Source organism: Diceros bicornis, chromosome 25 (genome assembly GCF_020826845.1).
Source record: "Diceros bicornis minor isolate mBicDic1 chromosome 25, mDicBic1.mat.cur, whole genome shotgun sequence".
NCBI classification, from domain to species: domain Eukaryota; kingdom Metazoa; phylum Chordata; class Mammalia; order Perissodactyla; family Rhinocerotidae; genus Diceros; species Diceros bicornis.
In genome coordinates, this window is record NC_080764.1 from 28,123,796 (window position 1) to 28,137,022 (window position 13,227).

The 13,227-nt window shown below is 41.4% G+C and overlaps 1 protein-coding gene across 1 annotated transcript in view; it reads right to left on the minus strand.

The window, feature by feature from the left end:
* Window positions 1-1,100: 1,100 nt before the first annotated feature.
* The window catches only part of CRADD (CASP2 and RIPK1 domain containing adaptor with death domain), a 165,246-nt gene continuing 153,119 nt past the window's right edge, over window positions 1,101-13,227 (minus strand). The window contains exon 3 of the mRNA XM_058568659.1: window positions 1,101-1,486. Coding sequence (XP_058424642.1) covers window positions 1,185-1,486 — 302 coding nt within the window. The 3' untranslated portion in view covers window positions 1,101-1,184. The remainder of the gene's footprint in view (window positions 1,487-13,227) is intronic.

A 13,227-nucleotide genomic window follows, 5' to 3' on the forward strand; every position in this document is an offset into this window, starting at 1 on the left:
CTCTACAGAAGGAGGCTCACTTCTCTCCCCCAACTACTTCATAGGATTTTTGTGAGGTCCAAATGAGATCACATATATGGAAAGCCTTGAAAACAGTAAAGCATTTGACAAATACCATGTGTTCTTAATACAAAGACAGAAGCCTAAATCATACTCCTTAGGAGCACACACTTCAATCATTAAGGCGCCAACGGAAAGGCCACGCCCTCTTTTGTCCTCAACTAAATCCTTTAAATAAACGCACAGGATTTTCTTAAGCAATCTTTTAAAGACAAAGGGCTCAGGTATGCATGCTGGTACTTGAACTAGTCTTTGTAGGGAGCTTTAGTATCTTAAATTTAATGCAGACACCCTGCCTGAGCTATTTGTCTTAACTGGAGAAAGTAATCATTTCACTGTTACTATCACTTCTGTTCCAAAGAAATGACCGCTGTAGGGCTGGCCCCGTGGCTTGGCGGTTAAGTGCGCGCCCTCCGCTGCTGGCGGCCCGGGGTTTGGATCCTGAGTGTGCACTGACGCACCTCTTCTCCGGCCACGCTGAGGCTGCGTCCCACATGCAGTGACTGGAGGGATGTGCAACTATGACATACAACAATCTGCTGGGGCTTTGGGGGGAAGAAATAAATAAATAAAATCTTTAAAAAAATAAAAAAAGAAATGACCGTTGTAAAATTAATCTTATCTATGCAATACAAAAATGAGAAAAGAATGAACAATACTTTCTCACGAAAGGACCACATTATATATAGTAATTCACTTTTTATTATCATCATCATTATTAATAGCAAAGTCCAAGTTCAATTCCCAGGAAATGTAAAAGTGGATGTTTTCTTTATAGGACACCTGCATGTCATGTGATAACATGGTATTCTTTTTTGAGCCACTATGATTTACCAGTCTATTAAAAGGCAACCACGCAATTAAAACCTGCACAATTAAAATAATGCAATCGTTGAGGAATTAAAAACAATGAATTGTCAAGCCAATGTGGGAGATGAGTAATCTAGCCTTTCAAGTAACGTCAAGTGGAAATCCTATTTTCTCCTTTCATCAAAAGATCATTAAAAAGAAAAGACCATCCCCCCACCCCCACACCCAAGAAAAACTACCCTCCCTGGGTGAAAGGGAGGATTCGGCACATGTGACCTGGGGATGCTCTCCCCAGTGGGCTGATGGAGGCACCATCATTCCAGCATGTGCTGGAGCACTGAGGGGTCCACCTCCACGGCTTGGAGCGCCCTCTGCAAGCTCCACAAGGTGGCCTGCTTCCCGTAGCGCTGCCTCCAGCGGACGAAGGCCTCCACCATCTGGGACTGCACGTTGTGGGGGTGGTTGGCCTTACAGCGGTAGATGTCCGTCTGCGACAGTCCCAGAGACAGCACCACGGGCTCCCACTCGGGGCCCAGCCTCTGGGCCAGCCGGTTAATCTGCCGGTCCGATGGGGAGCTGTCGAGGATGTGCAGGGGGATTCCAGTCATCTGGTCGTCTGGGGAGGAGAAAGACACGAGGGTGAAAAGAGCATGCGAACATATCGGTCGGGGACAGAAAGGAGAAATGTGGGGAGAACGACACAACACTTCCAAATGGCAGGGGCCAACTTTTCCTAGTCTCCTTGGGGGTTGCTCAGTACAAAGCCATATATAGGGGCTTAAGAAATATCACTTAGCATCTATGAAAATGTTTATTACAGAAAATTTGAAAAGAAGAAAATAAAAATAACTAGAAATCCCATCAGAGAAACCCATTGATAATAATTTGATCAATTTCCTTCCAGTCTTTTACATATAAAACATACATTTAGGATTACAGTGTACATACTGCTTTGTAACATGCTTTTTTCACTCCTATCTCTTTTTCCAGAGAGGCCAAGCAGGCGGTTCTGGGGGAATTTAAGAACGCCTGCATGGGCCCCATGTCCCTCTGGCACTGGCCTGTGGGAGCAGGGTGACACTCTCTCCTGCAGGAATGGCTAGTGCTGGAGGGAAACAGGCCAAACAGAACAGCTACTCCCTCCTGATAAACTTGAACATTACCAAGAAAAGTTGCAGTTTCTCACAGAAGCACGAGCCAAGAGGGCCGCTGAGAAAAAATAAAATGTAGAGGCCATGAGGCAGCAGGAAGAGAGGAAAGCCCAAGTTCATCTCCCAGTACAGGCCACAGGAGGAGAGTTACGGTTCCTGGCAGAGCACAGAGGAGGAAGACAAAGCATGTGCTGAGGAGGGGTGATGAGAGAACCTGACCTTGCACTTCCTAAACTGGATTCCAGTCTTCTGAAGGCCAGTCTGCTGAGGAAGTCTGACATTGAGTGAGTGACTATAGACGTGCCAAGCATATCGAATGTGAAGTGCCACTGGTCACATAGAAGGCCTTCCAGAAGAAAGAGTAAGCTCTGAACATGAGAAGAAGGAGCCCAGTGAAAGGAAAGGAAAGGAAAGTGTGCCCTGCGTAGAAGGAACTGCATGTGCAAAGGTCCTGAGGCAGGACAACACAGCCCATTCAAGGAAATGAAAAAAGTTCACTGTAGCAAAGTGTAGAGATTGAGAAGGACTCCAAACACCCAAAATTACGGTGCTGGTTATTGGTTAGGCCGGGTCTAGAATAAGGTTTTCATATCCTGGTTCAGACATCTGTACGATAGCACATTGTACTACACTTTCTGTCACCAGCATCACAGGATTTCAGTTCAATCCCACTTCACACTCAGCAGCCCACTCTTTTGATTTATGAATTTAATAAGAAGGCAAAAGCCATCTTATTAAAATAGCTGATGTTTGCCACTGCATGTGCCTTTGGCCTCTAGGCAGTTGCCAATACCTTAGGCAGGAGTTGCAAAAATATTGTCAAGGACTCTTTCTGGTGTTTGTCAAGACAGCAGGTTTTTTTTTTTTTTTGAGGAAGATTGGCCCTGAGCTAACATCTGTTGCCAATCTTCCTCTTTTTCTTTTTTCTCCCCAAAGCCCCAGTACATAGTTGTATATCCTAGTTGTAGGTCCTTCTAGTTCTTCTATGTGGGACACCGCCTCAGATGGCTTGATGAGCAGTGAGTAGGTCTGTACCCAGGATCTGAACTGGCGAACCCCGGGCCGCCGAAGTGGAACGTGCAAACTTAACTGCTACGACACTGGGCCAGCCCTAAGACTGCAATTGTTTTTAAATGACTAAGAAGCAATTAGAATAATGATGATACTTCTGACCAATATTTTATATTAACAGTAATGATTTTATGGCTTTTATAAAAATATGGACCCATTAAAAAAATTCAAACAACACAAAATAGTACAAAGAAGAAAACAAATCATTCAGTATCCCACCACTGAATTTACAGTTGGCGAACATCATTCTGGATCTCTTTTTATGCACATATACTGTTAGAAGGATAACAGTTTTTTTCTAATAAGAATTATTTAATTTTGCTTGAATATAACAGAAGAAAAAGGAGTAGAAATGAAACTAAATGGCTTTCTGATCCGCAGTTAAATACTTTAAAAAACACCAAACACATATAGACGCAAAAGATTTAACGCTAAGAAAAAAATTTATGAAAATTTAAGAGGTAAACTACATGTTTTCACACTAGTGCTCTATAATTAACACTTTATATTTCCTCCCTCTTTCTTCACACTTCTCGATTTTCGTTGCTTATATCATTTTTATTTTGTTGGGTACATAACATTTATATGCTTCTGTAACAATAATGCCCCTTTCATCCAGTTGTTTAGTCTTAAAACTACGTTATAACTATTTGAATGTTCACCAGTGCTGTTTTATTGTTACTGTTTTTTAACGGTGGTTTTTCTACTTTTGAATCTGTTATTTTGACTTTAGTCATTTGGGTCAATTTCATGATAGGGTTTTTTTCAAAAAATGCTCATGGTTCCTATAAATATATATATATATATATATTTGTGTGTTGCGTGTATGTGTGTATGTGTGTGTGTGCGTGAGGAAGATTGTCCCTGAGCTAACATCTGTGGCAATCTTCCTCTATTTTGTATGTGAGTCGCCTGCCACAGCATGGTCACCGACGAGTGGTGTAGGTCGGCACCCGTGAACTGAACCTGGGCCGCCGAAGTGGAGTGCGCCAAACTTAAGCACTAGGCCACAGGGCTGGGCCTCATAGTTACTATATTCCTTGAGCTCTTTCAGATCAAGACTGTCTGCTTACTGCCTTCACTGTTGAATAATAACTTAATATTTATAAAAACAATTTCATATTATATTATTTTAATATCATACTTTAAATTATGAATATAATTATATGTTATTTAAATAATTTTATTCCTCTTACAAGTTTATAGATCTTGCTCATATTTTCTGGTGGAGAATGTTGGGATGGAGAATTCTGATAACAACTTGATCACCCTTCAGTTTGTATAACTTGATTTTTCTGTCCAGAGTTTACAGTATTGAAGCTTTAGACCAGGATACATCTTGGGCATTCTCTGTCTGCTATTCCAGGTATGTAGCATGACCTTCTGACCAAAGATTTAGTCCTTTCTTCCTTTTAGAAAAATATTCCTGTGTTATACCTTTGCATTCTTTTTCTGCTCCACATACTAGATGGCTTTGCCTATCCTCCACGGCTATCATTTTCTCCCTTATTGGTTTAATTCTCTTCCTCCGATTATCTCATAGCTTTTCCTGATGCCATTCATTTGATTTTCAGTTATGTATATTCTGTTTTGTTTTTTTCTGGTTCAAATCTTGTATCGTGTTTTTGTTTTCAATCTCTTTTCTTGGCTCTTTAATCCATCTTTTAAAAATCCCATTCTACTTCATACCCATTAGGATGGCCACTATCAAAAACACAGAAAATAACAAGTGTTGGTGAGGATGTGGAGGAACTGAAACCCCCACGCGCTGTTGGTGGGAATGTACAATGGTACAGCTGCTATGGAAAACAGTACGGAGGTTCCTCAAAAAATTAAAAATAGAATTACCGTATGATCCAGCAATTCTACTTCTGGGTTACATACCCAAAAGAATTGAAAGCAGGGACTTGAAGAGACATTTGTACATCCATGTTCATAGCAACATTGTTCACAATAGCCAAAGTGGAGAAGCAACCCAAGTGTCTATCAAGGGATGAATGAATAAACAAAATGTGGTATATTATATATTAGAATACTATTCAGCCTTAAAAAGGAAAAAAATTCTGGCCCATGCTACAACGTGGATGAACCTTAAGGACACTACGCTAAGTGAAATAAGCCAGTCACAAAAGGACAAATACTCTATGATTCCACTCATATGAGGTACCTACAATAGTCAAACTCATTGAGACAAAAAGAAGAATGATGGTTGCCAGGGGCTGTGGGAGGGGGGAATGGGAAGTAGTTCTTTAACAGGTACAGAGTTTCAGTTTTGCAAGACAAAAAGAGTTCTGGAAGTTCGTTGCACAACAATGTGAATGTACTTAACACTACTGAACTGTACACTTAAAAATGGAAAAGATAGCAAGTTTTATGTTGTATATTTTACTACAATTAAAAATAAAAATTAAAAAGAATCTCATTGTTGTTTTACCATAACTACCTTGAGTTTTTATTTCTACTGAATTGAATTGATACCGAACTCTTCTCTAGCATGAAATACTTGTGCGCTTTTCACGGATTGGGTTTGCTCTCAGACCAGGTTGGTTGTATGTTTATTTTTTCCAAGCGTGTTCCTTTCTTTCATTCCTCTGCTGCAGCATTTTCGCCTAGCTGTCAGGACACTTGTCTTCATCCTGCTCATACTTAACAGAGTATCTCTATCCAAAACTTCTGTTTGCTCTCTTACAGTAAGTTGATGTCTCCTTGACACTCCGCTCACTTTATAGGGGACCAGTTGTCTTCTCCCTCTGAGCTCTAATTTGAGGTTGGCTGCTGCTTTCTATGCAGTGTTCTGCCACGGAGGAGAGAGGTAGGACTCACTGGGCCTGCCCTTGCTGGGGGTCCTATGTGCTGCCCTCTCTTTTGGAAGCCAATTAAAAGTCTTATACCAGATCCCGCTCTGCCGAGCCAGGGTGCACTCACCCCTACGGTTTCTTTCCCGTAACTCAGTATAGACTGGGAGATGGCCTGCTCTGGGTTGCCTTCCTGCCTCTCCTGAAGGTGTTTCCTGACATTTACCAAGCCTATCCGCTCACCTCCTCAACCAGCTTCTTTCCATACTGATGGAAAGGAGGAATCCTCACGATTTTGTCCCCTCCCCTACCTTTCCCAGTATTGCTTCTGAGGGGTCAGAGTGGGGTGTTTCCCTCGCAGTCTCCCACTTTTCAAAGAGCATGGCAGAAAGTTGTGATCAGTTTGTTTGTTTGCTGCTGGGCAATGTTTTTGTTTTTAACTGCTTTTTGGTTCAGTGCATTGGGTGTTGGGGAGGAGCATCTGTGATTCTGCTGCACTCTCCCATCATTCTGACTCCCAGCCAACTATTAATGCAACATATTCTTTGAGCCAATTATTTGGAAGTGAGGATAGTATCTGCTCTCATTCCTCCACATTTCAGGGTCACATATCCCTCGCGAATACTGCCACATAACTGGGAGATGAGCAGCAGTCTAGGGGCACAGACTGGAGCAAAGATAACTGGCACATAAGTGCCACCCAGCCAAGAGCAAATCCAGCTCTTCCAAGAAGACCTTTACACACACAGAGAGACAATAACAGCTGTTTGTGCCGTCTGACCTCTATCTGGAAAAGTATCCTCACGAGGCCCTTCCAGCTCGTGAATTCTGCTGAATACGACGTTACTTAAAAATGAGAGTCCTCAGGCTTTAGTGTCAGTTCCCAAGGACATACTACACAAAATCAGGTCAGGCTACAAATTAATCCACTGTGAGCATCTGGCCACTGTTTCTCAAAGGTTGATCCACACCACTAGTGGTGTGCAAGATGATGGCAGGTGGGACACAGGTGAGCAGTCTGTATTAGAATAGTCAGGGATCTCTTTTAACAGAATTAGAAAAGTATAAATAGAATTTCAGACCCACGATTGCAAGGATTAAGATAAGTAAATAAAAAGCAGATATAAAATGACAAAAAGTAAACAAAAAAAGTAAATTTTAAAATAAAAAGCAAATTTAAATAAAAGCATTAAATTAGTGGCACAAAGATATGGCAAAAATTGTACAAGCAGAACCCAGATGACTGAAGTTTGGGAAGGCCAGCGTTGTTCAACAAGTGCACCACTGGCATTTCAGGCAGGACAATCCACTGTGCAGGGCTGTCCCCCGTGCATGGCAGGGTCTTTTGCACCTGCAAAGGGTTCCTGGACCCAATTCCAACGTGTGTGTGGAGGCCTCCCCACACCAACAAGCAGTTCTCAGGCACCAGCAGCGTGGCAGAGAATTCAACTCAATTCTGACACTCTCTACCCAGAGATAGAAGCAGATTCCATAGGTGAAGGGCTCTGTTCCCCAAGACTGCCCTTCACTTCAGATGCCAGTCGCAACGCCAGGCTGTTACCTATGCTTCTGACTGACCGGCTACAAACTGGAGGTTCCAATGACCCCCTCCAAGCCCAGATGCAATTGCAAGTCCAGGCTGTCATCTGTACTTCTGACGGACTGGCTATAAATCAGAGGTTGCCTTGACCCCCTTCTCAGGTTCAATTAATTTGCTAGAATGGTTCACAGAACTCAAGAAAACCCACTTGCTCAGATTACTGATTTATTACAAAGGATATTACAGGATATGAATCAACAGCTGGATGAAGAGACAGACAGGGTGAGGTCCGGAACAAAGGAGCTTCTGTCCTTGTGGGGCCTGGGGCCTGGCATGGTGGCACGTGGAAGCGTTCTGGTTCCCCAATGTGGAAACTCCTCAAAAAAGGAGTGATGAAGTGTCTTTTTGTTTTTTTATGGAGGCTTCATTACATAGTCATGATTGACTGACTGACTGGCCATCAGCAACTGATTCAGCCCGAAGACCCCCGCCCCTCCCCGGATATCAGGGGCTGGGACTGAAAGTTCCCATCCTCTGCTCACACGGCTGGTGCTCCTGGCCACCAGCCCTGCTTTGGACAGAGTCCAAAAGTCACCTAACAAAACGCTCGTTTCGCCTCTACGGCCCTGAAGCATTTTTAGTAACTGAGAACAAGAGACCAAATATTATAACCAAAGATGCTCCCTCTGCTCTTATAGCCCAGGAAATTCCAAGGGTTTGGGGAGCTGTGAGCCAGGAACTGTGGAAGAAGACCAAAAATATCTGAGAAATCTATTTTGGTCATCTGAATGACCAAATATATATATTTCTTATAAATCACAATATCACACATCCTTGGCCTGTACCTACTTAGTGCTAATACTGTCCCCTACCCTTGCCTGAGCACAAATGTCCACACACCCTGGGGTGAGGCAGTGCCACCCCTGGTTAAGATACAGCACATAAGAAAGTCCATCCTAGTTTTAAAAACCCTAAACAGGGATTGAACTCCCTTTTTTTTTTTTTTTGGTGAGGAAGGTCAGCCCTGAGCTAACATCCATGCTAATCCTCCTCTTTTTGCTGAGGAAGACCGGCTCTGAGCTAACATCTATTGCCAGTCCTCCTCCTTTTTTTTTTTCCCCCCCAAAGCCCCAGTAGATAGTTGTGTGTCATAGTTGCACATCCTTCTAGTTGCTGTATGTGGGACACGGCCTCAGCATGGCCGGAGAAGCGGTGCGTCGGTGCGCGCCCGGGATCCGAACCTGGGCCGCCAGTAGCGGAGCGAGTGCATTTAACCGTTAAGCCACGGGGCCGGCCCTGAACTCCTTTTATACTGACAAAATGTTCTTCCTGTGCAGATCCTAAATCTTTCATGCAGTCCTTTAATCTCATTCTCAGTGAAGGTAAAACTCACCTGTTTCAAAGGGAACAGCACTCTCTGACAAACTCATCTACCACGATAAAGCCAAGGATCCACTTAAAGGAATGAACGCCCCCCACCCCCCACACCCCCGATCTCCCTACTTACCCTCCCACCCTCCACCCCCCTGTCTTTGTGGTCATCACATGAACAAAAGCAGCAGTGTTCCCTCCTCCTTCTCCAACTATCTCTTCCTCCCTCCCTCACACCTATTAAGAGCTGCTCTGGCCTCAAACCGAAGTCTCCTTTCCAATTCCTACTGCATTTAGAGTCAGGTCTGAAAGAGTCACACACAACTTTTCTATGTTTCTTATACGATATTGCTGTCCCCCAAGATCATTATGGGTAGAGACCATGCCTTCTACTTCTGTGCCCTCCTTCTCCAACCTTTAGCTCCTTGCTGAGCACAAAATGAAACTCAATGTACACGTTTTCAGTACCTGATCGTATTCTTAAAACAAAAACTTCCTCCAAGTCAAGTGTCCGACTCACCATCTCCACTAGCTATGTGTTTGTGACTGTTTATTTGTTCTAGAAAAAAAGTCATCCCTTCCAACAAATCTCTGTGCAGGCAGCACTCCTTGGTCTGTCTTGGCTGGGTGTGGGTTCTCCGAGTGAAGGAGTGTCCACAGGCCCAGTGTCCCATCTGGTCAACCTCCCCTTTGTACCCTGCCTCCTATGATACGTGGCCACCTTAATGGTGACCTGAGAAGAGGAACTATACGGGTTCAAAAGCACAGTTCAGAGACTGAAGGCCATGGTAGAAAGGAGAGGCATGGCACACATGTAAACAGCCACTAGAGAGTCAGATAAAGCTGTGGTCAGGGGTCTAGAATAACAGAAAGGTTTTTAACTGTAACACTCCCTTTTAAGTTCAGTTATTTTGTGATATCACTGGAGATGTAAGCACATATGCATTCTTTATAACAGTGACTCAGTTGGGTATAGGGTAGCACTTTGAAAAACCATACACATTCCTTTGGAGAGTCTGGTAATATGCCACCCTCCCCAACTCACTGCTGCAGTGAGCCACTGTCACTGTCACTGAAGTGTCATGTGCTTTAGGTTTGCTGGGCCAGAAAAAAAGCTGAGTTAAGAGACTGTCCTCTTCTGGTGCAGCCACTTTTTAGGAGTAAAAGGCTAACCCCTGCTCGAGGACATTTAAGGCCCCTGCTCAGGTCAAGTCCACTAATGTTCCATTGACCAAAGCAAAACATGTGGCCAAGCCCCAGACCAATAAGACAGAGAATTAAATCTTCTCACAGGGTAGGAGGAGTTAAAATTTGCTGAGCAATACTCTATAAACACTCACAAGTATACTAATACATTTTTAAGATCTAGATGAAGTGATACACTACTGGGAATACATAAAATGCCAACATTGGTGCAGGAAAAAATAGAAAACTTGAACAGACCAAAGTATTAAGTCGTTGAAATAACAATCAAAGCCCTCCCCTGCTAAAGAGCCCTATGCCCAGATGGTCTTACCGAGGAGCTCTATCAAATATTCTTGGAACATTTAATTTTCTATCTTATATAAGTTGTTCCAGAAAACAGAAATAGAACAAAAGCTATGTAGCTCATTTTATTAGGCTACTATACTTTTTATTCCAAACAGAACAAGGAGAACACAAGAAAAGAAAAATCATAGGCTCATTTCAGTTATGATTTTTGATATTATGTTATGATATTAACATAATGATATTAATTATGTATGATATTAACTAATTGAGAAAAAATCTATTCAAAATAATATATTGTGATCAAGTAGAATTTATCCCAAGATTATAATAATTTCATCATAAAATCTATCAACTCAACATGTCAATAGTCTAAAGAGAAAATTCATTATTATCTTAATAGATGCAAAAAAAGCATTTGATAAAATTTGACACCTATTTATGATTTTTTTAAAAGATTTCTTTAAAAATTAGAAATATGGTGAACTATTTTAACTCGGTACAGATTATAAAAGCCTTCAATAAGCACCTGATTTAAGCGAGGACTTTAAAATGTGTTCCCTTCAAGAATGGGAAAAGACAAAGATGTCCACTATCTCCACTACTGTTGAATACAGTAGTGGAGGTCCTGACCAATGCTATAAAGAAAGAAAAAGAAATTAGGAATAAGCATTTGAAGGGAAGAGATAAAACTATCACTATTTTCAGACTATATGATCTAATATACAGAAAAAGGCCAGGAGCAATAGACAATCCAATAGAACAAATGAGAGAGTTGAGCAAAATTGCCAGATACAAGATCAACTTAAAAATCAACAAAGCAGCATTTCTACATCCTAGTAATAATCAAATAAAAAATAAAATAAAAAATAAAATAAGCAATGAAAACTATAAAGGATCTAGAAATTAAAGTAGCAAAGATCACGTAAGACCTCTAATGGGGAAATTTTAAGACTTTATTAAAAGACATAAAATAAGATCTGAATAAATGGAGAGTCATTCACATGCTTGGTGGGATGACATTATTATAGAATGAAGATGACAATTCTTGTAATGACAATTAAAATTTCATAATGAGGAAAGGAGAGTCTTTCTCCAAACTGGGGGAAACTAGATAATTACATACAGAAAAATGAAACTGGACTTTTACATAACATCATAAACAGTGACAGATTCCATGTGGATAAAGGCCCAAACATCAAAGGCAAAACTACAAAGTTAATGGAAAATAATGTAGGAGTATCTTTATGACCTGTGGTGGGAAGTGACTTTTTAAATGAATTACAAAAAGATGAATTTTTTTACACCAAGATTAAAGATTTCTGCTCAGTGAAGGAGACCATGATCTAAGCTGACAGAGCAGAATGGGAAAAAATACTTGTTAATGTCTAAAACCAAAGAGGGAGTGCTATCTGGACTGTATAAAGTACTCCTGAAACCAACAGGAAAAACATAAGACCTCCATAGGAGAAAGGACAAAGGTATGACCAGGTGATTCAAATCAGAGGAAATGCAAAAGCAAGTGTATGAAGAGACGCTCAAATGCACAAATTTAAGAAATAACAATGGAAACAGCAATGATAAATCACTTTACGTGCATAGAAATCTAGATAATAGCAAATTGGGGCTGGGATGCAGTGATGTAGGGAACTTTATTCATTGCTGGAGGGAATGAAGACTGGGCAGCAATTCTACGAACAAGCTGGCAGTGTGGGTAAAATTGAATATAGTATACAATCTTGTTCCTAGGTCTACGTACCCAAGAAAAATTCTGAAAGAGACCTATAAGGGACAGGTATAAGGTTGTTTGTGTAAAGTTGCATTATTTACACTAGCAAATATACATATACCTTATAACCTCGCAAACCTGTTTTGGAGTTTATATATCCCAGAAAAATCCTCATATAGATCCATGAGGGGTCATGTACGAGGTTGTTTATATCAAGTAACACCGTGGGAAGAAAGGAGCCGGAAGGAATTGAAGAGTTCATTACCAGGGGAACAGATAAATAAACATGAAGGAGCACAGCTAGGATGGACTAAAGCAAAAATGTATGAAAAAGAAAGGAATCTATAACAATGCAGATTTAAAAAACATGTTCAAAACAACACCATTTACAAACACACACACAAATAAAAGAATATCCATCAAGACACAATGTTAGGATGGGAGGCGGGGAATGGGGCGGGGAGGGGGGGTGCTCCCAGGCTGAGAAAGCTGACCTGACCGGCCACCTCCCAGGGCCCACATATTAACCTTGGTCCCTGACTGCAATGGCTCTGCAGAGAAATCCCTTTGGCCCAGGGACTGGCTGCCTGGAAATGAAAGAAAAGCACCTCGAAGAGAAAACTAATTAGAACCCCTTGTTCTGACAGATAATCACAGAGAACAATCTGGTCCTCAGAGAGGTAAACTGTTTGGTCTTACCGAAACCAATTTCCAGGATGATGAAGTGACAGCCTGCTCCAAATAACAAGGCCATGTTGCAAAATACGAGTAAATCATACTTATTGTAATGGAAAACTTGATTTGACTATCAAGTCCATGGAAGGTCAACAACAAACTGTTAGCAATAATTGGGTCCTCACTGAATTAAAAGGTGGGAGGTCGAGTGGACACAGCTCTGGGCTAAGAACTAGCAGGCCTGGGTACTATCTAAATTTGAATCTGTCCCCAACTGCCATAAAATTTGGGATAAGTCATTTAGCGTCTCTTAGATTGTTTTCTCATTTGTAAAAGGTTAAGGACTTTCAATGCCTTATTTAGATATAACATGTTATACTATCTTTTTTTAAAAGTAATTTTATTTTCTACAGATCTCATGGTTTTGACTCCTCATTAACCAACAATTATTCATTTATCGTTGCATCACGTCTCCCTACATGTCTTCTAAGATAGAACCAAGACTTTGGGGCTTTTAGTAATGTTTTTCTGCTTGTT